This window comes from Paroedura picta, chromosome 5, assembly GCF_049243985.1.
Source record: "Paroedura picta isolate Pp20150507F chromosome 5, Ppicta_v3.0, whole genome shotgun sequence".
Lineage (NCBI taxonomy): Eukaryota > Metazoa > Chordata > Lepidosauria > Squamata > Gekkonidae > Paroedura > Paroedura picta.
In genome coordinates, this window is record NC_135373.1 from 83,711,998 (window position 1) to 83,739,484 (window position 27,487).

The 27,487-nt window shown below is 42.1% G+C and overlaps 1 protein-coding gene across 2 annotated transcripts in view; it reads left to right on the forward strand.

The window, feature by feature from the left end:
* The window catches only part of TRHDE (thyrotropin releasing hormone degrading enzyme), a 309,348-nt gene that overhangs the window by 70,066 nt on the left and 211,795 nt on the right, over positions 1–27,487 (forward strand). For both annotated transcript variants that reach the window (XM_077338833.1, XM_077338834.1), the window contains exon 3: positions 11,509–11,635. In XM_077338833.1, the coding sequence (XP_077194948.1) occupies positions 11,509–11,635 (127 nt within the window). The remainder of the gene's footprint in view (positions 1–11,508; positions 11,636–27,487) is intronic.

A 27,487-nucleotide genomic window follows, 5' to 3' on the forward strand; every position in this document is an offset into this window, starting at 1 on the left:
GAGCCAGTTTGGTGTAGTGGTTAGGAGTGCGGACTTCTAATCTGGCATGCCGGGTTCGATTCTGTGCTCCCCCACATGTAACCAGCTGAGTGACCTTGGGCTCGCCACAGCACTGATAAAACTGTTCTGACCAGGCAGTGATATCAGGGCTCTCTCAGCCTCACCCACCCCACAGGGTGTCTGTTGTGGGGAGAGGAATGGGAAGGCGACTGTAAGCCGCTTTGAACCTCCTTCGGGTAGGGAAAAGCGGCATATAAGAACCAACTCTTCTTCTTCTTGTTTTAATTGTTTTAAATATGATTTTATGCATTGTTGTGAGTATAGATTTCCTAAAACAAAAGAATTTTGAATATCTGGATAAACCTGGAAAATGGTTGGTCTAAAAACTGCAAAATAAGTCCCAGAAGAGTTCTATTTTTAGGCTAAACTATAAAGATATGGAATATTTTTTGGAAAAGGATATCCAGGAGAAGTTAGCCAACTTTTTTCAAAGTGTATATCATTCTGAGAGGACAGGACATAATATGGAAGAAGAATTAGTGTATCTAAAAGATATACCTATAAAAAGTTTTATAAAACATAATTGTAGAATTTTAAATCAAAAAGTATCCATTCAAGAAGTAAATGATGCAATAGCAGCAATGAAATCTCAAAAAGTCCCTGGGCCAGATGGCCTACCAGCTGAATTCTATAATGGATTGATCTATGTAATAACACCTTTGCTACATCAACTCTTGGTTAAGATAATGGACATGTCGGAAAGACTGATTGCAGAATCTTGGGAGTAAGCACCAATAACTCTTATACAGGAGGAGGGAACAAATCCATCTTTGCCACAATCTTATAGACTGATTTCATTATTGAATGTTGATTATGAATTTTTGTTAAAATTTTAGCGGAAAGACTAAAGCGATACATTGACAAGGTTGTACATGCGGACCAAACAGGCTTTATACAAAAAAGACTTATGAGAAATAATATCTGTTTAGTCTTGAATGCTATGGATTATGTGCAGAGGACACAACAACGTATGAATTTCATTTTTTTAATGTAGAAAAAGCATTTGATAATGTCCAGTGGAAGTTTCCTTACAGCAACATTACATACTATGGACTATGATGAGATGTTTTTGAAACTGAGTTAGCAAATATATTTTAAACAGGAAGCAAGAATTCTGGTAAATGAAATGCTTACACTTCAAAAATTCAGATAATTAAGGGTACCAGACAAGGATGTCCATTGTCCCCTTTACTATTCAATTTGGTCCTAGAAACTATAGCAACAAAAATAATATCTGTGACATACCTACAAGGACTTCACATTAAAGGCTTGGACTTTAAGATAAGAAGTTATGCATATAATGTGGTATTTATTTTGACTAATCTGGAAAGCTCCCTCCCACGATTATTGGATACCCTAAAAGACTATTCAGGTTATAAAATAAATAGACAAACCCCCCAAAATATGGGTCTATGAAGTTTCAGAACAATTGTTGTCAGACAGAAACGCAAAAACAGAATGTGAAGTTAATCCCGAGAATATAAAATATTTGGGATTTGTCCTACATTATCCCCAGCTCCATGGGAGGGGGAGGGGTGGTAATCTTGGTTAGATAGTCTTTTTCCTTCAGGGCTCTCCCTGCGCCATTGATCTCGGGGATTGAGTGTGTTGGCCTAGAGTGGGAATCGGTCGAGAACGGGGCAATCTGGTTGGTGTACCGATCACCCACTGCCCCTCCGGATTCTCTGCCAGACCTACTGGAGGTGGTGGCTGCCTGGACGTTGCAGAACCCAAGACTTGTGGTCTTGGGGGACTTCAACATCCATGTGGACGCACCGCCTTCAGGACATGGCCTGGACCTGTTGTCCGCCATGGAGATACTGGGGTTCTCACAATTTGTTGCCGGTTCCATTTACCAGGATGGTCACATCCTCTATTTGATCTTTGGTGCAGTAGATTTATTGGCCAATAACATTGTTCCATGGTCAGACCACCATGCCCTGGAGGCTTGACTTAATATACCACCCCCTCCCCATTTGGGTGACAGACATATTTTGGTTCACCCATGGAGTCATGGATTCCAAGAGATTCCTGAATGCCTTGTAGGACCCGATGCCTTCCGGCAACTCGTTGTCGGTCTTGGTGTGTCATGAACCCCGATTCATGACTTTTTTGTTTTCTAGGCTCTGGCAAGGTCAGCCGTCATAAACCTGTAAATCTGTCCTTTGGCTTCAACACTCCCCCTGCTTTATCAGCGGGGAGTGCTCCTTCCTTTCGCTTTATCAAATTCTTCCTGCAACCTTGTATAGACAACAAAGACTCAACAGAAATATAGCTGTAGATATTAGACTCTGGCCATCTGGCAGCCTGTGAACTCTGGCACCTCTGGTGCCCTCTCCCACCTAAATGCCTATGTACCCCCTCCCTTATTGAGAAGACCCTATATCTGTTCTGAAGTGTCTATTGTTCTTTGTTACTGCCAAGATCTTTGCTTAGGAGATCTTGGCTCGCTCTAGCAATTCTGTAGATTCTGTTTAATAGAGTTCAATCAACCTGTTCAATCTTGGTTGTGTCTTTATCATGGATTCTATGGACTGGGCTCAGCTCATTTCCTAACATGGTGGAGGACTGGCAGTCCTGCCTAATGTCCACCATTGATGAGATTGCTCCTAGGCGCCCTAGGAGCCTAGGCGCCTTTGCCTCAAATAGGCTCCATGATACACCCAGGAGCTCTGGAAGAAGAAGAAGGAACTGAGACGGCTTGAGCGAGTGTGGAGGAAGACTCGAGATAATGCGACAAGGACAACTCATCCCATGCTTATGATGGCATATGAGAACGCGGTGAAAGCAGCAAAACGAGACTTCTACGCTGCAGAAATCGCATCCACAAGCTCTCCCTCGGCACAATTGTTTAGAGTGATTAGATCACTTACTGCCCTTGAAGAAGGGCGCCAAAAGATAAGGGAATTGGATCTGAGTTGTGTGGCATTATCGAGCTACTTTGTGGATAAAGTTCTGTCACTCCGCCGTGACCTACCTGCCACTATTGATACAGTTAGCGAACTGGAAGCTCCGTGGCTGTCGAGGGGTTAGTGTTTGATGGCTTCAGGTGGCTCTCTTTAACCGAAGTGGACAAGTTACTGGGGTCAGTGAGGGCGACCACGTGCTCTTTAGACCCCTGTCCATCTTGGTTGCTTAAATCAGATGACCAACGGATAGGAGGCCTCCTGAAGAAGATTATCAACCTCTCCTTGACATCTGGAGAGTTCCCTGAGGGGCTTAAGGAAGCCATGGTTCGCCCTCTGTTGAAAAAACAATCTCTGGACATGCAGGACCCCAGCTATTGCCCTGTCTCATATCTTGCGTTTCTAGGTAAGGTAGTAGAGCAAGCTGCAGCGGACCAGCTCCTAGGTTTCTTGGAGGAAACTTTGTCCATTGACGCATACCAGTCTGGCTTCTGTCCTGGCCATGGGGTGGAGACCACGCTGGTCGCCTCCACGGATAATATCCAGCGCCATCTGGATTGAGGCGGTTCTGCCATTCTCATGCTATTAGACCCGTCGGCCACATTTTATGTGGTCAACCATGAGTTATTGGTTCACTGCCTCGCCGGGACGAGGATTAGGGGGACTGCGCTTCAATGGCTGGTCTCCTTCCTCCAGAACCGGACACAGAGGGTTGCAGTGGGGGATGAACAGTCGGATCCCTGTCAGCTCCCTTGTGGAGTTCTGCAGGGGGCAGTGCTCTCTCCTACACTTTTTAACATCTATATACGCCCTCTAGCCCAACTGGTCCGGGGTTACGGGCTGGGGTGGATGACAACCAGCTTTATCTCCTAATGGACGGCCAGACGGACTCCCCCCAGATACATTCGCCAGTTGTTTGGACGCAGTGGCTGGATGGCTCAGGCAGAATTGCCTGAAACTCTTCCCCTCCAAGACGGTCCTGTGGCTGGGAAGAAGGGGACAAGATCAGGAAGTGCACCTCCCATGCCTGGATAGTCTCCAATTAACATCTATACCAATGGTCAGGAACTTGGGAGTTACATTCGATACCTCCCTGTCTATGGAGGCTCAGGTCACAAAAGTAGCCCGGACAGCTTTTTCCATCTTCACTAGGCCTGGCTACTAGCACCCTACCTGTCCTCGGAACACCTAGGCACTGTGATCCATGCAACCGTCACTTCCAGAGTAGACTACTGTAACTTGCTCTATGCAGGCCTACCCTTGACTTTGATCCGGAAGTTACAGCTGGTGCAAAATGCGGCGGCTAGGGTCCTCACTAGGACGTCTTGTAGGGTCCATATTCAGCCAGCATTTGGTCACCAGCATTGTCTGCCAGTCTGTTTCCGCATCAAGTTTAAGGTGTTGGTATTAACCTTTAAGGCCATATGCGGCCTGGGTCCTGCTTACCTGCGGGAACGCTTGGTTGCTTACGCCCCCTGCAGGGCCATTCGCTCTGCGGGTATGAATATACTGGTTGTCCCGGGCTTTTGGGATGTTTGCCTGGCCTTGACCTGGGCCAGGGCCTTTTCAGTCTTGGCCCCAACCTGGTAGAACGAGCTTCTGCATGAGCTAAGGGCCATGCCGGAATTACCAGCTTTCTGCAGGGTCTGCAAGATGGAGCTCTTCTGCCAGGCGCACGGTTGAGGCCAGGGCAGAGCCCAGGTTCCATCTTGGATCCCTTAGATCCATCGGCCAGCTCCTTCTCTCGTGAGACCAATGTTATGACCTCTGACTGAACAGGTGGGGGTTATAGGATTAGAACACCATCTTTGTTGTTATTGTGTAACATATAATGGGAACCTATGAGGTTTTTATTGTGATTTTAATGTTTTATTGTGAACCGCCGTGAGACCTTTTAGTGAGCGGCAGTATGCAAGTTTAAATAATAAATAAATAAATATACAAACAAATAAATAAATAGGACTTTAAAAGCTTATTCAAAAATAACCATATGAGGCTATGCAAGGAAATTAAGAAGACTTAGCAAGGTGGTCCAAATTGAATCTTTCTTGGTCCACACACATGGCAAGTATAAAAATGAGCATCTTACTTAAATTAAACTTTTTATTTCAGGTAATTACAATGGAAATCAAACATAAGACTAGCCAAATAGCAAAGCACTATAAATAAATTTGTATGGAATAGTAAAATACCAAGAATTGCATTTAAAGTACTTCAAGATGACATAAATAGAAGTGGTCAAAATGTGCCATATCTAAAACTATACTTACATGCAGCAGGATTATCATGGATAATGGACTGGATTATGGACCATTTTCGAGAGATTTGGTATTTGAGAAATTGGGTTTAGAAAAGGTTCTACATTATCTTTTATGGCACATTGTTAAGTCCAAGTAAAAAGCAAATCTAAATTTTGGGGCAATTAATTTAATATTTGGAAAAAATATGGACACTCTTTTATAATACATCTTTGTTGAAAATCCTCAATTGAGGCATATTTTGATAAGGCCCAATAAAGAAGAATGGGCTGTCTTAAGTAGAAGAAGAGTTGGTTCTTATATGCCGCTTTTCTCTACCCGAAGGACGCTCAAAGCGGTTTACAATCGCCTTCCCTTTCTTCTCCCCACAACAGACAACCTGTGAGGTAGGTGAGGCTGAGAGAGACCTGATATCACTGCTTGGTCAGAACAGTTTTATCAGTGCCATGGTGAACCCAAGGTCATTGAGCTGGCTGCATGTGTGGCAGTGCAGAATCGAACCCGGCATGCCAGATTAGAAGTCCATACTCCTAATCACTACACCAAACTGGTGTATAAAGATTTGTTGACGGTTTCAGGAAAATTAAAAAGATGTGACATACTTAATAAAGAGGGAATTGACATAATGTGGTTTGAATACCACCAAGTTACATCCAGGTTTAAGTCTCAATTTCAAATGCAAATACTCCAAAAATGACAATACTAGCTGGATAAACTAGAAAAGCTAGCTAAAACGGAAAAACCGACCAGTCTAATGAATAATAGACGTATAGAGGAATTCAAAGATTTCTGGTGTTGCTATAAGGACTATTTAAATACATAGTTGACAAATGTATTAGTACAGTAAGGCAACAATTCTGCTTTTTGTATTTGTTTTGTTCACTTTTTTCTTTTCTGTATACTCTTTCTGTATAAAGGTAAAGGTATCCCCTGTGCAAGCACTGGGTCATGTCTGACCCTTGGGGTGATGCTCTCTAGCGTTTTCTTGGCAGACTCAATACGGGGTGGTTTGCCAGTGCCTTCCCCAGTCATTACCATTTACCCCCCAGCAAGCCGGGTACTCATTTTACCGACCTCTGAAGGATGGAAGGCTGAGTCAACCTTGAGCCAGCTGCTGGGACTGAACTCCCAGCTTCATGGGCAGAGCGTTCAGACAGCATGTCTGCTGCCTTACCACTCTGTGCCACAAGAGGCTCATACTCTTTCTATATAGGAACCTAATAAAAGCTGGTGGTATCCCCCCAAAAAAAGAAACCAAAGTGGAAGAGTTGCTGGGGTCAATGAGGGTGACAACCTGTCCCCTTGATCCCTGTCCATCTTGGTTACTCAAGTTGGGTGACCAGTAGACAGGAGGCCCTCTGAGGGAAATTGTCAACCTCACCCTATCTATTGTGAAGTTCCAGGAGGTGCTGAAGGAGGCAGTTGTCTGCCTTTTGCTGAAAAAGCAACTCCTGACCAGCTACCACCCAATTCTGTACCTTACGGTCCTGGGGGATGTGGTACACCAACTCCTGGCATACTTGGAGGAAACTTCAGCACTTGACCCATACCAATCTGGCTTCCATCCTGGCTATGGGGTGGAGATGGTGCTGGTTGCCTTGGTGGAGGATCTCCACGCCAGCTGGATCAGGGCAGTTTGGCCATACTTTTGATATTCAATCTGTCAGGCGCGTTTGATGTGGTTGACCACGATTTGTTGGTCCACCACCTTGGTAGGGGCCAGAATTCAAAGAACAGCCCTTCAATGGCTGTGCTCCTTTGAAGCCCGGATCAAGTTCAAGGCTTTGGTTTAACCTTTAAGGCAATCCACGGTTGGCCCCCAGCTGAGAGACCGCTTGTCTCTTTATGTCCCATGCAGGGCCCTTTGCGGGTGCTGATCTGCTGGAGATCCCCGGCTCAAGGAATGGGCCTCTGGCCTTGATGAGGGCCAGGGCTTTTTTGGCCCTGGCTCTGACTTGGTGGATTGAACTCCCAGGAAGACTAAGGTTCCTGATAGAGCTGTCAAAGTTCCACAGGACCCGTAAAATGGAGCTCTTCCATGAGGTTTTTGGTTGAGGCCAGAGCCAGGAAGATCAGGGGCCCCTCCTTAGCACTAGAACATCAGGTGAACCCCATATCCCCAGGCAGAAGGTTGTCTGGACTGACCAAATAGGATATGGGGGAATATTGCTGCCAATTTTTAGTTTGTTTTTTATGTTGGGTTTTAATTAATTGATTAATTTATCGTAGGATTTACATCCCGTCACTCTCCAGGAATTTGTGGCAGCTTACAATAATACAATGCAAAACCAAAAAGGGAAACCAAAACGCAACCCAACCAGAAATTTGGGAACCCAAAGGTTGAGCTGTAAAAATAATTTTAAAAACATTCAAATATTTATTACATAAAGTACACTAACTCAACATACTAAAAATATAAGCATAATTTAAAGAAATCACATTTCTAATTACACATGGAATAGACCAACATATAATGGGCCAATAATAAAAATTCCATAATTTAATAAAAAAACCAATATACCCCCCAAACCCTACAAGATTTATGACTGAAATTCTCTCTATCTCCTGAGTTGACTGACCTAGGGGAGGGGGTGCAAATATATAAATACCCAGCCTGATGAGGGAGCACCTTTTTCTTGATTTTGGCCTCAACCCCAGACCAGGCAGAAAAGCTCCATTTTACAGGTCCTATGGAACTATGATAGCTCTCTCGGGCCCCCAGCTCTCCCAGGAGCTCATTCCACCAGAATCAGGCCTGGACCAAAGAGGCCCTGGCCCTGTTTGAGGCCAGATGTACTTCCTTGGGGCCAGGAATCTCCAACAGATTAGTACCTGCTGAGCAAAGAGCTCTCTAGGGAGCATAAGAAGATAAACAGTCCCTCAGATAGGTTGCAAATGGCCTTAAGCTGCAAATGGCCTTAAAGGTCAATACAAGGACCTTGAAACTGATCTTGGCCAGAACTAACAACCAGCTGCAAATTCTGCATCAAGGACAAGGGTAGGCTCACTTTGGACAAGTTAGAGAAGTCCAATCTAGAGGTGACCATTGCATGAATCACTGTGGCCAAGCAATCCAAGGGCAGGTAGGACACTAGTAGCCCTGCTTGGGTATATATAAACACCCAATCTGTGAGTATAGTAGAGCTGATTTGAGAGAGAGGTGAAAAGGTCAACCACAAGGGAGGAGCTAGGTCAGCAGGGCAACAGAATGCATGCAACTGCTGAGAAGCGATGAAAGATCTGTATGCTGCTCTCATGAAGATTAGATATTCTTCTAGGTGCAGAAATGCACCTGTGATTATAGAACTGCATATGTCTATAAAATGTCCACATTGTCTTTCACGTATATTAAAAAAGTATTTCATAAGAGGTTTTTCTTTCAGTACTCACCAAAATTTCCAATTTTTCTGGTTGGGAAAGAAGGCCTCATAAAAAAAAGGAAAATAATTGCCCCCCTCCCCCAATTTTTCAGGTCTTCACATTTTTAAGAGTGACATACTCCCACTGTTACATTTCTGGTCCTGTACTTTAAGGCTGCCTTTCATGTACTTCACACTGGCAGAACCTTGGTATATTTTTTCCTCTACTGATAATGAAAAATCAAGATGAGAGAAGAGGCAACTCATCTAACTCCCCTGAAGTTAATGCCACAGATCTTCTTATCTTCCTAACTCAATTTTGCTTCATGCAGTAGAAGATTTGTTATATTGTGCTCAGTGTTAGTTACTTTTTGTTAATATATGAACAACAGATTACCACTACAACAATCCTTTGTTAGCAGGGCTGTCTGGCTCATCCAGGCTTCCGGAATTTAACTGATGCATAGCTCCTTCTGATGTCTGGTTGCTTCAGGCAGTTTGCATGAATTATTCTGTATTGTAGCAAGTTTGTTTATACTAAAAATGATGTTTTCCTTGACTTAGAGTCAACTGCAAAACATTTCTATATCATTTTGGGCTTAATCACACTGAAATGAAACTAAATGTAGAATTAAGCCCTCAGTTTAAATATCAAACAGCTTTCAGAGGTCTGAGAAATAATTAGATATTGTTAGTCTAACTTATTTTTCTTTGGAAAAAAAGTAAACATGTATTTTTTTAAATCCAGAAAGTTGAGTGAACAGCATTTATTGAATTGATATTAATTGCCTCTATTTCTTGTGGGATGAGCTTGTTCTTAATTATTTGCTTTTGTTGTGTCTGGATGGCAAGGTTAATTAGTGGCATTCTTTATTTTGTGATTTTTACTTCAAATAAATTGCATGACATTTAACTTTTGTCTCTGCTTCCTCATGTTCCATATTTAATGCTCAGCTACTTATACCTACAGCTATTACATTTTTTCTATGCACATTTCATTATATTGTCAACTGAATGAAGGGGTATGGATTAAGTGTTAATATTTTTTGAAGTGATGGGGGTTTATAAACACAACTTATCCAAGTCCACAGTGATTTTCAGCCATACATATGTATTAAGTTCACATTAATTTGAAAATAATTTCCAAAGAGGTACTGGTGTTAAATGAAGACAAGTTAAATGAATTAGATTGCCATTCATGTCTGACCAGTGTCATATGGAAAATGGCTTTTCATTATCCTGGCTGGCAGGTATTTTTTATTGCCAATACAATGAACTGTGTCACTACAGTTGTTATACAGAATTGTGTATTGAAGTTTTATGACACAAAGTGCTGTTAACTGGAAAGCCTGGTTTCATAGTCGTTACATGGAATGTCTGGCAATCAGCTAAACATGAATTGGGAGTCCTTGTGGTTAATATTTTCTCTGTCCACTAACTTAAGATTTTACCAAATGGTGGATAAAGCCATAGAGATTGTCCTTGCCCTGTTTATCACGGCAGCATTTGAAACTGGAAAAAGACCTTCTTGAGATATAAAAGCTTTCATTACATGAATCATTAGGTTAATTAGATTCCATTTCATATTACTGTAGAAACAGATAATCATAAAATATTCTATTAAAATGCTACAATTCAAAGCTGAAGATGAAACATAATATTTTTCTTTTGTTTTACATAATTTTAAAGCAGTAACTTTTAATTTCTTGAAAATTTTCTTAACATGTACAACCTTTGGAGAAATTATTATGGTCCCCCACTTGTCTCACATTTACTAACACTTAGCAGAATATGGTATCATAAACCAAGCCCCCCCCCCATCTTCTGTAGGCCTTTGGGCAGCTTTTGAATTTTGAGGTAGGGTAATAGGCATCATTAAAAATACCACAGGAGGTGTAGCTTAACATTGTGTAGGTGCCACAGGAGGCAGAGCAAGCAGCATATGTACTTATAAAAGAAGGAGGGGGTAAGGAGTATACATGCACACAGAAGATGACAACTGGGTGGAGGGGTGTTCCGGTGCTCCCTAGGCCCAACATCTACCAAGGGGCCTGTTTACAGGAGCCTGGATCCTTTTTCAAGTAAAAGGTGGGGCGGATCAGAGTGGAAAGCCTCTTTATTTGCATGAAGCCACTGAGTGGCTTGTTCTGACTTCATAATAGTCCTGTTTACTTTTTGAAGCCATGGCAGGCTTCTGAGGGAAGTTTGTACAGGTGCCACAATGGGCAGGTGCCTACCATAAACCATCCAGATTGCAGTCAAAAATTATGCCTTTGGCTGTGATTGTGACCGTTACAAGTTACAGGCCTAGTTTACAAAAAACTATAAAGACTAAAAAATGGGGCCCTCCGATTGGCTGCCCGCCAGCAAGGCAGCGCGGCTCTCAGTTACTCCCTTGCTGGCGGCCTAACGCATTGGGAGGCGCAAAGCGCCTCCGACGCGTCAGGCCACCAGCACGCCGGCAATTGCGAGCCGCGCACAGCGCGGCTCGCCATGGCTCACTTGCCGGCAGCCTGCTGGCTCGGGGGCCGCACACTACCCCACTAGCGCCCGCTGTATTTCAGCTGCAGCGGGCTTGATTACTAGTCTATAATATTCCTACATTTAATGGAGGCAACGCACTCTAATCCACCATGTCATCATAAGCAATTACTTTGAATATTTGATGCAAGATGTACTGTGTTTTTATTTGGCACTATATATGGCTAGAGTTTTGGATAGTTGACACTTTCAACTTTGTTACTTTAGTTATGAGATTTCTTTTAGCCAATCTATTTAATCTGCTATTGTTGGATATCACAGAGAAAATCCAAATAAGGAGAGAGACCTCTTAAAGCCATAGACTGTTTTATTCTTTCAGTTAAGATCGATAATGGCAGCTATCAGTGGAAAATATAATAACTTTGTTGTTTTTTTCTCAATCAGATACGATTATATGCAAGACCTGATGCGATTAGACGAGGATCTGGGGACTATGCTCTGAACATTACTCGGAGGCTAATTGAGTTTTATGAAGACTACTTCAAAGTAGCCTATTCCCTTCCAAAATTAGGTAAGCTTTTTCTGACACTAGTTGTGAAGAGCAAAGCTTATATGCATACAGGATATGCCATTTCTAGGGACTATTAGGCATTAAGCATTTACTTTTCTTATAATTGAAAAAAAGAGGCTTGTTTCCTACTCTTAAGTGTATCTGGTAAGGAACAGTCAAATTAGTATAGACAAAGTACAATAGAGACAGTAGAGAGCTGTATAGTCTAAATCTGTGAGAATGTGTGTGTGTGTGTACAGGCACACACATACACTCACAGTATGTTGCATTTATCTCTTCAGGCCATATTCATTTGGATTCATTCAACTCTTGATCATCTGCCGCACATTTAAGTGTACACTTAATTTGTTTTATAAACAGTGATTATATATATAATGCTGGGTGAATAATTCTAAGGAAATGTTTGGCATTCATTGAGCCTGAGCCAAAATGTATACTTTCTTTCTTTCTTTCTTTCTTTCTTTCTTTCTTTCTTTCTTTCTTTCTTTCTTTCTTTCTTTCTTTCTTTCTTTCTTTCTTTCTTTCTACAATACTTCCAACAAGCTGGAATATTCTATACTGTGTTATTATACTTGCCCTCTTTTCGAATGTGTGGGACCAAGATCCAGAGAATATATTACTCAAGAGCTCTTTTTGATCCCAAGTTTGTTCTGATTTTCAACACCAGGTGTTCCTTCCTAGAATTCATGATCTACTTCATTAAAGTACTAGCCTGCTGAGTAGCATTCTTCTTAACCTTGCATCTTATGGTACATTAATTGACACTGTTACAAGTGGGTGTATTATGCATTTTAATAAGTGGGAAATACCATTTCTTTTTGTCCTCTCTTAATTGGCATGTTGCATGCAATATAGTGTTAAAGTTGAATAGACACATAGAAGCTTGTTAACATGAGATTGCACTAATTGCAGTTTATTGCTTTGTAGTTTAATGCAGATCTGCAGTTTGTCCTCTATAAGTGCATATCATGCAAGTAGGTGTAAGTCATAGACTTTGTGTGAGGGAAACCTGCATCTTGAAACAGAAGTCAATCATATATAAAAGCTGAAAGAAAACCACAGTGTCTTTGTTCTTCATTACCTGAAAGAAACATAGGATTGTTAACTTTAGATGACCTCATATCTAGACAGCAGGAGATTATGAAAATGCCTTATCCTCATATATTGTTCAAATAAAATGTGGCTCATTATTTAAATGGTAAAGGTGGCTGTTATTAAATGTAATTTACTGACCAGTGTGTATTAAGGGAAGTAATACCAGAGTGGGGCCACTGATCTTTACTTCAGTGAGAACTTTTTATTCTCCCCTTTCCCCGGCATTTTTTGTTCTTGTGTAGAAAAGGAATGTGGACTTGGAAGGGTACTAGAAATGAAGCTATCAGCTACGTAGCAGAGAGAGAAAAAACCCGTGATATATGTACTTTTTAAACCAAAGCCTAGATAACATCTTTTCCCAATCTTTTCTTGGGTCTTTTTAGGAGCTGAATGAGCTATTCTGCAGCAGCTGGCTACGTTTCAGTATCTCTATTTGTTGGAGACCTAAGAGCCTTGCATGTTTGTGTATACATACTCCCCTTACAAGTTAATTGGCATACATACAGAAATTCTAGCATTTGACTTAGAAATGATTGACAATGTATATTTAATTTAATATAACTTCACCTTTTGTCTGTGCCCAGGAATCTTGCAATGATGCTCGGAATCTAGAAATAATCCCATCAGTATGAATATGAGTTCCTAAGAGTTCGGCACTTGGTGAATGAGGGCTTTTACAGCTAAACTGCCTGTTCACTGGTGCTAAAAATTTTTCATACTATCTTTCCACATCTGCGATTAACAATTATACATACACATACATATTAACAGCCATGACTTTTTAAAGAGTCTGGGTGTGCTTAAGAGAAAGACTGAATAAAAATGAGCAATTCGCTTCTGTTCTGGAGGCAGGAATGATAATTTAGGCTGAGAATGGTTTGGAAGTACTGTCTCTATATTAGATATGTGCAGTCAGTGCTTTCATGTGAACTATACAAATGATATCGCTTTGTTTCTGAATAAATACATTACTGAGAATGGTTACATTTATAACTAAATGCAAACTCAGTACATTTAGCAGTAAATTACAAGTGCAAACACATCATATCCTTAGACTGGGAAAGTCAGTTATTTCAGGGGCTCCTCCATGGTCAAAAGGTTGAAAAAGGCTGCTTTAGATGGTGCTAGAATACCTGTAGTGAACAAGACAGAGTTCCTGCGGAAAGGAGTGCCACTTCATAGGAACAGTTACTGAGAAGACCTTCATATGGCTCCCTGTCAAATTAGTCTGTGATAAATGATTTCTTGCTCTGATACCTGACTTCAGATTACCTTCAGGAACATATGGATGGAGGAAGTAATCCTTTGACTGAAGCCATTAATGGTTTTAAATATCAGAACCAGTATTTTCCATTAAGCTCAAAAACAGTGGATGTGAACCAGAGTTACACCATTAAAATCCTATGTTTTAGCCCTTTATCTTTCTGAAAGGATATGGCAAGAAAATTAGAAGAGGCCAGGGGGCTTTGATTATGCTTCCCAGATCCCTAGACAAACATGTTGATAAAAGAACTGGTAGTTCTGTTTCTAATGGAAATCTGGCATTAATCACAAGCAACTGTGCATTGCTTCAGGGTGCAGAAGGGAATTGCCAGGAATCTTGAGCAGCAGCATAAATTGTGTGAGGACTGTGTTAAGACTTTGAACAGGTTCTATCATTCAATCAATAGCCCTCTCTCTTTTTTTTTTTGTTCACCACTGATTTCACTATGCTAGTTATTTTTCCCTACTTGCATACAATAAAATGTGATTTAATTTGACTGTCTAATTGGTATATTATCTTTGTCTTGTAAAGAAGAAGAAGAAGAAGAGTTGGTTCTTATATGCCGCTTTTCCCTACCCGAAGGAGGCTCAAAGCGGCTTACAGTCGCCTTCCCTTTCCTCTCCCCACAACAGACACCCTGTGAGGTGGGTGGGGCTGAGAGAGCGCTGATATCACTGCCCGGTCAGAACAGTTTTATCAGTGCTGTGGTGAGCCCAAGGTCACCCAGCTGGTTGCATGTGGGGGAGTGCAGAATCGAACCTGGCATGCCAGATTAGAAGTCCACACTCCTAACCACTACACCAAACTGGCTCTAAAGATTTCTTGAGTAAAACTGTCATTTTAAGAAAAATTGTTGAGAAAATCAGCTGAAGGTATTATGAATGTGGTAAGTCATAAGAACAAATTTAGAGTCCAGTGGCAAAGTAGTATTCAAGGTATGAATTTTCATGTGCATGCACACTTCCTCAGATACAATGTCATGGAATGAAAGTAATCAGTTCAAACTTGGAAGAATGTTATTTCTATGACATTTGAGGGGTTGTGAGCCTGGGTTTCGAAACTGTTATTGAGATGCCTGAGTTAGATGCAATCTATCTAATTATCCTGGGCCTCCATTTTGGATGCTGGATTTAGTCCATAAGGAGAAATGCTGTGGAAAAAGCTTATGCTGAATTTTATGTCTTGCTGTTTGATGGAACATTAAAAACTTGTATTTTACCACTTTTCATGGAACATCTGTATCTTCTTGAGATGAATTCTTTGTCTACTTACATAAGAATGAATGCCTACAAAGTGGACCAATTTTATCATTTGAATTTTGCTTTAGGTAGCGTTTGTTACCATTCTTCCTCCCTCTTGTATTGGAATGGTCATCTTTGATTTAGAAGAGTTACTTTTCTTGTGAATCTTCAAATGGTCGTTGTTTTGTTTGATCAGAAGCAATTGTGACCATTGGATATCAGATTTGGCTGGGCAGCAGTGAACCCAGATCTAAACCTCAATGTCTTTTAGGCTTCATTATTCTGTGCTTCCAGATATTTGGGATTGTTAAAAAAAATAAAAAGAGTTTTCTTTATAATTTGAGGCATGATAAAGGAGATGTAACAGAACAATTATGGATGAGAAAATGGGAAGGTAAAGGAAAGAAAATGAAAAAGATACAAGAAATACAAAATGAATTGTCTCCCATGCATTGGGAGGGTTTTAGACAGCCACTAATTAACCAGACTTGTTTCTGATGTTAGGTGGGGTGCATGATGTTTGATTTCAATATGATGGTGGCCGAGGCGCAGAAACATTTTTCCATGGGACTTCGAACTCATGCAGTGGTCTGTTTAAACTAGGCTGATATCCCTGTAAACAAGCCAGCCAATGTTAAGGTTCCTGTGCTGTCTTGCCAAGCTGCACCTACTCAGCCAGGTGGTTGTGCCGAGATAGAGGGCTAGCTGGAGACCAAAGACCAGTCTGGGAGGTCAGGAGTCAAGAGAGAGAAAGTACACAGTAGATGGGGCAGGGAGCAAAGTCAAGCTGACCCGGGGTTGAAAGCCAGGGTCAAAAGCCAAACCAGAATCTGCAGCCAGGAATGGAGTCAACCAAGGGTCAGGAGACAGGTTTAGAAGCCAAGCCAGGAGTCTAAATCCAGGAGGGTAGTCAGAAGCTGAGCCAAGGGGTCTGGAAACAGGAGTATAGTCAGAAGCTGAGCCAAGTATCTGGAACCAGGAGATAGAAGAGCAGAGCTTTGCTGTTGCGAGCTGGAACAGGAGTTGTCTGGGAAGATGGCCAGGGAAACATATGCATTGTCCCCATGGAGGAACTTCTCTCACGGTCCCCCTGAAATACACAGAGCAGGGTGGAGCAGCCCTCAGCCAGAGTGCCCACAGATGGGCCCCATCTACCTAGACAGCAAGTTAGCAAGCATGCTGATCTTCTGACAGCTGTCAAGGTAGATTACCACAGCTGTCGTTGCCACTCTGGTGAGTGTCTGGGGTTTGTGGGACTCTTGGTCTTATGGCATTGGTGCTGTTCCTCTGGTGAATACATAAGGCTCGGTGGGGTCTTGTCCTGGGGCTTGACATAAGCCAGAATGTATGGCTGGGTTTCAGCCTGCCTGGCCCAGGCTGTTTGTCATCCAGGAGATCCAGAGCCAGGTCTCCAGGTGGGAACATACCAGGCAACACATCTGGGCCAGTACCCTCTGGTACTAGAGCCAGTGGTTCAGCTGGTGAGGACACAACAGTTCCTCTTCTCCATGCTGATCATTCCCCTCAGCGTTTCCTCACAGGGCTCGGTCCCAGGCCTCAGATTAGTATAATCCTGACAAAATACCACTGGATTCTCCAGAAGTAAAATCCAAACAAAGCTAAATTTTAGTCCTGTAGCACCTAAGCTACAACACCAAGATCAATTCCAAGTTAAGTATAAAGGAAAAAACCCTACTCTTTCATAAGACAAAGATAAAATTGATATGCTAGTATGAATTAAGTCAGTTATTTTGGTCCCCAAAACTCTTTCCATACTTTTGGCATGATGAAGAAATGCTTTTCAAGCAATCCACACTGTTCTAGAACAAATAGTCAGCATCATCTGCCCAGAAGGTATAGAGGGAGGTTTGTTTTTGTCACCTTGGACATGAGTGGACTTCATTTTACAACAAATCCTGTTCCAAGAACTGTTGTGAATATAACAGGTATGTCTTTCATCATTGTGGCTGTTGCTGAACCTGCAGCTCACTGTGCTGCTATAGATACAATAAGATTGTCGCCCCAGCTTTAGAATCACTAAATATTTATCAAAGCAGTATAGTTCTCATTCAGGTTTCCTAGAACAACCACAAGAAGAAATACAGTAGGCATTATCTAGCATCTCACATACCATGGGATGAAATTATGATCAAGACAGAAGGTTCATATATGATATTGAGTTATCTGCCTGGTTTCGCATATTGCGTTCCTGGGTAAAGTAGTTGAAAGGGCCATGGAGGACCAGCTCTTGGCATTCTTGGAGGAAACTTTTGCTGTCAATTCATACCAGTCTGGCTTCTATCCTGGCCTTGGGGTGGTTGCCTTGGTGGATGACCTCCAGCGCCAGCTGGATTGGAGCGGTTCAGCCATCCTTGTGATGCTCAATCTGTTGGCTGTGTTTGCCATGGCTGACCATTTTAGGGACTTCAGTGGCTGTGCTCCTTCCTCTGGAACCAGACACAGAGAGTGGTGATGGAATTGTCATATTCCTATTGACTCCTTTGTGGGCTTCCGCAGCAGTCTTTTCTCCTAGGTTGTTTCACATCTTTATGCACCCTCTGGCACAGCTGGTCTAGAGCTATGGGCTGAGTTGTCACCAATATGCAGATAGCACCCAACTCTATCTCCTCGTGGGCTGACATAAGTCTCTGGATAAGTAGTGGGATATAAATCCATAATCCATGAATGAATGAATGAATGAATGAATGTGGTCATGCTTTCTTCCTCTCCCAATATTGTTTGGCAGCAATTTTCCAAGGTACCTTTGCTCTCATGCTCCTGAATGTAAGATCACAAATGACAGAAGCTATTCAATACTGCAAGAATTAGACAAACTCCAAAGAATTTTCTCAGTGTATAAAGTTAAGAAGCTTCTTAATGATGAAAACAGCTAAACAACTCTCCGCACTGCTAAGTTCTCTGCTGCTGCTATTACATTGTGCAGTTATATACATAGGAAATAAATTATCTTCTCTGATCTAATTGATTTGTTACTTTGCATATGGTGTTATAACTATGAGTTTTCATTATGTTTAGGTTTTATATTGTTGGTTTAAATATGTTTCTGTATTTTTTACACTTTTTCCAGCATTTACTGTTATTTTAAATGTATATTTACAGTTTGGTCTGAAAAACTGTAAATAATTTTTTTGTACTTTTCAGAATGAACAGGATATCCTCTTTCAGCTTAGACTTTTGGTGGAGAATCTTATCCACCTCATTTTAGTATTCCTTTTCGAAACAAGGGCTTAGATACTGTAGGGCAAAAGAATGTCTTCGTCTCTTTTGAAATGTCACATACAACTAGGTTAATAATTTCTTTGCAAATTTACCTTCTAGACATTGGAGCTCTATTAGATGCTTATTGGGGAATATAGACCTTGAAGTTTTATTTTTAATTAAATACTCCCCTGCTTTTTTCATGGAGAAGTTACTTCTGGTTAGTCACATAGGAATGAGAATGCATTGTGGCAGTGCCTGAAGGTCAAAGGATGGAATGAATAAATATACTATACTAATCTGATAATTCTGTGGATGTGCTCAGAAAGAAAGATTTGCCTTTCTTCCTTGCTGTCAGAGCCAGTTGTACAGTTGAACCCAGTCTTTTTGATAAACTATTTAATGAACTATGACTAATCTTCCTGTTTTAAAGATCACTTGGATTATCAGCAAATCTGCCACTGTCTAAAAAAGTTCTATATAAAGTTCTTGCAAAGGCAATAATTTTAGTCATAGATTTAAAGTGATATATTTAGTTAAATGGACTCCGGGGAATGGTAGACGACAGGAAGGCCTGGAGGATCATTGTCCATGGGGTCGCGATGGGTCGGTCACGACTTCGCACCTAACAACGATTTGGTTAGAAGCTTCCCATAGTAATTCCAGTCTAATGACTAACTGGCTTTCTCTTAAAGATACAGTTATACTTCTTTTTGCTGTTCTTGTAAACCATATAAAGTAAGAATACTGGATAATTATGCCAGAGAGTAAAACGTTCTCACTGATACATGTGCATTGGCAGCAAAATGAAAAATAACATGGAATTAAGATTATTGGCTGAAGTCCACTGAAAGTGAATTCTATTAATGCAAGGTTAGAAATACAATCTTAAAATGAAATGAGGTGTGTTCTACTTGGAAGTAAGAACAGAAATAATCATGATAAGGGATATTACTCAGAGGAACATAGCTCTGAAAAGTAACATCTAAGACAAATATTGACCCTGCCTTTCCCCTGCCTTTCCTTCCTCATCCTGGCAAATAAAGTGGACCGAAGATGAGACAGTTTCTACCACACAGAAAAACTAGATATTGCCAAAAATTAATTTTGTTCCTGCATGGGAACTTCGGGAAACTTCAGTGAACTTCTAATATGTGGCATTTATTGAACTGCCAGAGGGGCATGGACACTCATTTTATTTTTACATGCAGAACTGCATTTAATATGCCAGTATTTCCCTGTCCTTTTGAATAGATAATCTGATTTCTTGAGCTAGTAATTGGGTTCTTTGCATTGTTTCTAGCATGATTGCTGCCATTTGTGAGAACAAATTCATACATTAGTAGCTATATATGCACTGGGAACTTCACTGCCCCAGCTTCCATGCAAGAACACAAATTGGGGGTGGATGAGGTGCACGGAGCCAAATGCTCCCCCATGTGGGTGCAGGAAGAGGTGGGGCAACCTGCCACAACTAGAACTCCAGCCTGCAGCCTAGCATGAAACCTCCAGTGCATAAACGGTTAAGCTTGTCTGTTGTGTATTTAGAAGTATTTGGTTGTTGTGATTTGGCTAGTCTCCCTGTGTAGTGAGAACTGCCACTTAGGACATTTTAATGACTCATATGAAATGATTATGTTTTCACCACTGCAAGAGAGGATTGAAAGCCCATATGTTGCAATGCCATTTTATCTCTGATTATTATATAAGCTATCCTTCAGATTGGGCAAGACTATCAGCGCTTGTACAGCTCAAACTAATGTCTATACTTACCAAAGTAAAAACAAACAACAACGCTAAAATTTTATGAAGCTTAGAATATTTTATGAAGGTTAGAATATTTGTATGTTATAGTTATTTCTGTTGCTGATTAATATATTTAGATTAAATATTAAATAGATTAAAGTCCTAATAGTACTTTAACAGATAACTACTATCCTATAATTTTGTTCAAAGGTAATTTAATGAGAGACTCCAGGGCCTAGTCTGCACACAAAGGATAATGCACTTTCAATGTGCTTTGGCAGCTGGATTTTCCCATGCAGAACAGGAAAATCTACTTCGAAAGTGCATTGAAAGTGCATTATCTATTGTGTGCAGACTAGGCCCTGGTCTCCAGGATGGGGAAAAAATGAATTTTGTGATCCTACGGGTTGGTATTAACTGTGGTTGTCCTCTTTGTTCTCTTAGAAGCGGCTGCTTATCTGTTCCCTCTTAATAAAACAGTAAGGGGTTTTGGGGTGGGCTGTGTTTGTGATCAAAACTCCCGGATTGGCCCCTTGGCCCCGGACTGACAAGCTTCACGCCTTCCAATCGAGCCCTCACCAGGACAGACCAGAGTTCCTGGGCAATCTGGAGACATTGTTGCCAGTCTGTTCCTGACTGCCGCAGGGAGAGGAGGTCAGCAGGGCTGCCAAGGGGAATGAGAACAGAGGCTGCGCCAGCCCTTTTTGCCCCAAGGCTGTCCTAACTGTCACGTCCAACTGCACTGGTCCAGCAGCTTGGCTGTTATCAACACCACTACTTTGCTCACCTGGCTTATCCACCCTGTGACCAGCTCTCTGTGAGGGCAGGGTAGCAGGGGTATTAGTGACTCCTTCCTTGCCTTCCTACTTATGTTGCTGTTCCTCTACAGCTCTGGCAGTGGCAACACTGGATATAACCTGTCTCGAATCTATGAAGAGAGAGGCAGGCTAAAACTCTAATAACACACACACACACAGTTCCTCTGCCATTCCTCCATGGCTAACACTACAGTGGTAGGGAGAGCTGACAGCTCACTTCCATTTGCCTTTCTGTCCTCCTGCCTGCTTCTTGGTGGTGATGGGAAGCAGCAGCTCATGCTCTTCACTGATCTGCTTGCCTACTGCCAGGCTGCCTGGAGCAGGGGTTGTTAGTTGTGGCTCCTGTTCCTTTGCATCACTATTGGGGGGTTAGTTTCTGCCCATCCATCAGCTTCCAGAAGAGAGGTAGGCCACCTCAGAGCACATAGTCTCCTCCTTTCCTCTTTTGATTTTAACTTTAAATTGACTATGTTTGTTCAAATTTATTCCTTTATTTTAGGAATATTTTAATTCCTCCTTCATTTTTTAAAATTAGGATTTTTCTGTGTGCCTGAGGGGGCAGGTTTGTAGAAAAATCTCCTTGCTCTTTTTATGGCACTTGTTAAATATGTGAGTTCAGCAAGACTTGAACACTCAGCTCCAACAACCAACAACTTTACTGGAACCAGAAGATACTGAACACAGTTAACCAGAACTGGAGAACTTATATACACATTCACAACTCCTGCCAAGATATGCTGCAAGCTGAGAACTGGTGAATCCTGGACATGCATTTAGGATCTCAGTCTCTGTTTCTGAGCTCATGGTCTCTAAATGTCCACAGACACAACACCTATCCTCCTTTAAGTATGCACATACCAATTGTCACACAAAGTATTGCAAATGCCGAGATTTAGCTCATGTGTACTGCGAGTGGGAGAGTACCATTGGGGTGCTTGCTGCTGACCTTGGGGACACCAGCACTCCCTCCGGTTCTGTTGTCTCTGTGTTGTTCTGGGCTGTTGCATCCTCCCAAGTGTCAGTAGGTTCTGTTGCAGATGGCTCTAGCACTGGGTTGGTTGCTGGGGCCTTCATGGGGGGCTGGGCGCACTCGGCCAGAGCCCTCCCATCCACTGCACACATTATAGCCTGTTTTTAAAATGGGCTTTGATACCGATAATAACAACAACAACAATTAGTGCATTGCACGCATTATGGATGTGGTGCAGGCATGGCCCCCATCATTACATGTCTTGGCCCAGAAGCTGGCTTTCTAACTACTGAGCTTCTCGTTTTCCATTTATTTATGTGTAAAGAACAGGCTGTTAGGTAGTTGTTAGGTAGTTGCATCAAAATTTAACTATAGAATTGGTTCTAGTGGAATCATGAAGGAGAAGGAGGTCAAAAAGCCATGATCTGTATATTGACCATCAAATACAAAGATTAATTTTTACATATGGAAGGGCACTTCCTGTGATCATGGAGTTTTCATAGCCAATAGTGAGAAATACCCACTTGTCTACAATGTACTGAAACATGGTGATAGAGTTCAGTAGGACCTGGTGGGCTATCTTGTACACTGTAGGTCATAGCTACATATCTCTAGCAAGTGTCATGTCTTTATTCATGTGATGCTCTTTCTAGGGTGTGGTGCAAACTGTTCATGTGATTGACCCCCAACTAGCCATTTTCCCCCAAGACTAGGGTCCTGATTCCTTGTATTCTCTGCACATGGCACAGCAAAAATAGGGGCATAACTCCTCCCTGGTGCTGTTTTGATCTGGAAAATGGCTGCGGGGAAATGAGGAGCCCCCATGTTGGCATTCTAAGGCCAAACAGGGTCTGCTTAATTTTTAAAATATTATGGTTGTAGGGGACTTGTGGAGTTCCCAGGAGCTAAATCTTCAAAAAAGTGAAATCTAGTTTGGCTGTTAGTCAGGATTGTGTCTTTCAAAACCCTGTGCCTGTCTTTATCTATAGTTTGTATTTATCCCTAGTTGTTCTTTCTATTATTAATGTTGCAGATCGATTCAGTGTCCTGCTTATACCACTGTTCAGTTATCCATCTGTTCTGCCCAAGTCACTCTTCAGTGAAATTGTCATTGACATCTAGTCAATGACTTCTTGCTTGAGGACGTTGGATTTTAAGTCCCATCCTCGTATCTTGCTTTATGTATTTGCATAGTCCATGGAACCGAGCTTGAATGCTTTGTTGATGAGAGTGATGGCACTTTTTTTTCTGTGTGGGTGTTTGTGTGTGTTTTGTTACAATTTTCTTCATCAGTATAGCTAACATTAGTTAATGTGCTCTCTCTTTATGAAATGATTTCCCCACAAAAATACTTTGAGAGAATTTCCTGCTTATCCCATATAACTGAGAGTTTGGAATTAAGATAAAGAAGAGCTGTTTTTTGGATCCCACTTTTTACTACCCGAGGGAGTCTCAAAGCAGTTTACAAACATTTTTCCCTTCTCTCCACAACAGACACCATGTGAGGAAGGTGAGACTGAGAGAACTCTGAGAACTGTAACTGGCCCAAGGTTACCCAACTGGCTTCATGCGGAGCAGTGGGGAATCAAATCCTTTCTCCAGATTCGAGGCCACTATACCAAGCTTGCTGTTTCATTAAGACAAATGAAATATGCCATCACACATCTTTAGTCTTTAGGAAATATAGGTTGATGTTCAGTATTGATAAAAAAATTCAGGCCAGAGATGGATAGGATTTTAGCTGAGGCAAGCATAGAACTAAACAATGGTGATAGATCTTGATCTCAAGTGTTCTTTCTCAGCATGCCAAAGTGTGAATTTTACAGGAGATCGGGATACAATTCCGTAGGTGATGCACTGAATATACACTCTGTTCTATCGCTCTGACCATCTGTGTTCATTGACATCACATATCATTTTAGCTGACAGGTCTTTAGTCAGAATTTAAGTTCCTGTGCAATGATTGAACACATCTTTATTGCTACAAATGAAAAGGTCTTCTGTAGGGTTTATTCAGCCACAATTGCTTTAACGCTATAAAAAAAAAGTAGAGCTGAAATATTTGGGGCCATTCTGCACCTCTAAAAACATAGCATTAAGCAACTGCAATTGCTTAACGCTATAAAAAATCATGCCCCTTGCCATCCTTCCTCCAGTAATATGAATTTTCTGGGAAAATATGCAGCAGAAAATTTTTTAAATGTCTTAAGGGTGATGTCATCTGGTTTAGCACATATATTTGACTTATATTTAGCATTTTTTAAAGTACCCAGTGCAGAGTCTATGTTCCAATTACAACAAAAAGTAGAGCTGAAATATTTGGGGCCATTATGCACCTCTAAAAACATAGCGTTAAGCAACTGTAATTTCTTTATGCTATAAAAAATTGTGCCCCCCGCCATTTCTCACCTTCTTGCTCTCTCGCTTTCTTCTCTCACTTTCTGATGCTTCCAGGCACTGTGCATGGCTGATTAAAATGGCTGCAGAAAGGGACTCGCAATGTCAGCGAGTCTCCCCCTGCCCGCCAATCATGGCAGCCAGCCAATCAGCTTTCTCCTGGTACTTAAGGGAAAATGATCTTTTTAAAAAGTTAAACATCTCCATTGCTATACCTATGCATATATAGATGCATAGTAAATAGTTTAATGCCAGCCAGGTTGGGAAGTTTGACACTTGAAGATGATCAGCAGTAATTTTTTCCCTCAATTTGGGACGGGGGTTGAGAGGCATGCTTTATGTGCAAACTGGTGTGTGGGATATTTTTTTTGTTCTGCCTCTATGGACCAACATGTATTCATTGCTCCAGGCAGCTTGCTACAAAAAAAAAGCCCCATTCCAGGGAGAAGGGAAAGAAAGGTGGCCACAAGGGTGCTGGAGACAGAAATCACACTATTCCTGGCCACTTTGGTTATGCACAGCCTTTTGCTTGTGGTTGCTGATTGCTCTCCTCCCACTTGCGAAATACACTTTATGCGATTCCCCAACTACCACTTTAAAATGGAGGATGTTACTAGGTTACAGGTTACTAGGCAGTGTAGATCAATCATCAGAAAGGCCAAAGCTGAGAGTGAGCTAAGATTGGCCAGGGAAGCCCACTATAACAAGAAAAGATTTTTCAGTTAAGTGAGGAGCAAACGTAAAGGAGGCAATAGGCCCACTGTTGTGTGCAGATAGACAAACTCTAACAGAGGATGCAGAGAAAGCAGAAAGTCTCAGTGCCTATTTTACATCTGTTTTTCCCCACAGGTCAAAGTGTTTAGGCACATCTAGAGATGGCAGTAGCCATCTGGGTGGCAGGTTGACATGGACAGAGAAGTTGTTGAGAGGCATTTAGCTGCACTGGGTGAGTTCAGATCCCCTGGGCCAGATGAAATGCACCCGAGAGTGCTCAAAGAATTTTCCAGAGAACTTGCACAACTCTTGTCCATCATCTTTGGGTCCTCTTTAAGGACTGGAGATATCCCGGAGGACTGGAAGGGAGCAAACGTTATTCCGATCTTCAAAAAAGGGAGGAAGGATGACCCAGGAAACTACAGACCAGTGAGTCTGACCTCTGTTGTGGGTAAGATAATGTAGCAGATATTAAAGGGAGCGATCTCCAAACATCTGGAGGACAATTTGGTGATCCAAGGAAGTCAGCATGGATTTGTCTCCAACAGGTCCTGTCAGACCAACCTGGTTTCGTTTTTTGACCAAGTGACAGGTTTGTTGGATCGTGGAAATCTGGTTGATGTCCTTTACTTGGATTTTAGTAAAGCTTTTGATAAGGTTCCCCATGATGTTCTGATGGATAAATTGAAGGACTGCAATCTGGATTTTCAGATAGTTAGGTGGATAGGGAATTGGTTAGAGAACCGCACTCAAAGAGTTGTCAATGGTGTTTAATTAGGAGGGAGATGAGTAGCGGGGTACCTCAGGGCTCAGGGCTCGGTCCGGTACTTTTTAACATATTTATTAATGATCTCGATGAGGGACTGGAGGGACATCTCATCAACTTTGCAGATGACACCAAATTGGGAGGACTGGCAAATACTCCAGAAGATAGAGACAGAGTTCAACGAGATCTGAACACAATGGAAAAATGGGCAAATGAGAACAAGATGCAATTTAATAAAGATAAGTGTAAAGTTCTGCATCTGGGTCAGAAAAATGAAAAGCATGCCTACTGGATGGGGGATACCTTTCTAGGTAACAGTGTGTGTGAACGAGACCTTGGGGTACTTGTGGTTGTAAACTAAACATGAGCAGGCAGTGAGATACAGCGGTAAAAAAGGCAAATGCCATTTTGGGCTGTATCAACAGGGGCGTCACATCAAAATCACAAGATGTCATAGTCCCATTGTATACGGCACTGATCAGACCACACCTGGAGTACTGTGTGCAGTTCTGGAGGCCTCACTTCAAGAAGGACATAGATAAAATTGAAAGGGTACAGAGGAGAGTGACGAGGATGATCTGGGGCCAAGGGACCAAGCCCTAAGAAGATAGGTTAGGGACTTGGGAATGTTCAGCCTGGAGAAAAGGAGGTTGAGAGGGGACATGATAGCCCTCTTTAAGTATTTGAAAGGTTGTCATTTGGAGGAGGGCAGGATGCTGTTCCCATTGGCTGCAGAGGAAAGGACACGCAGTAATGGGTTTAAACTACAACGATATAGGCTAGATATCAGGAAAAAATTTTTCACTGTCAGAGTAGTTCAGCAGTGGAATAGGCTGCCTAAGGAGGTGGTGAGCTCCGCCTCACTGGCAGTCTTCAAGCAAAGGTTGGGTACACACTTTTCTTGGATGCTTTAGGATGCTTTGGGCTGATCCTGCGTTGAGCAGGGGGTTGGACTAGATGGCTTGTATGGCCCCTTCCAACTCTATGATTCTATGATTCTATGATTTTATGTAGCTGCTGGTTTGCTGCTATAATGCTGGATGCTGATGACTTCGTGTATCATGTAAAAAAAGGAAAATACATCTGCAAGAGGTAACCCTTTCACTACATTTTCTGGGTGTGGAATGGCCCTTGGTTAAGAAAAATAAATCAGCCATGTTGAGTTCCACCTCACTGGTAGGCTTCAAGCAGCAGCTAGACAGGTACTTGAAAGATCTGGCACCGCCTGGGTTTTCCGTCCTGCATCAACCCCGGCTCCATGGGAGGGGAGGGGGGGTGGCAATTCTGGTCAGAGAGACCTTCTCCTTCAGGGCTCTCCCTGCGCCAACGATTCCGGGGATTGAGTGTGTCGGTCTTGGGTGGGAATCGGTCGAGAACGTGGCGATCTGGTTGGTGTACCGATCACCCACTGCTCCGCCCGATTCCCTGCCAGGCCTGCTGGAGGCGGTGGCTGCCTGGACGTTGCAGTACCCAAAACTTTTAGTTTTGGGGGACTTCAACGTTCATGCAGATGCGCCGTCATCAGGACTTGGCCTGGATCTAGTGTCAGCCATGGAGACACTAGGGTTCTTGCAGATTGTTGCTGGTCCCACCCATCAGGCTGGTCACACCCTCGATTTGAT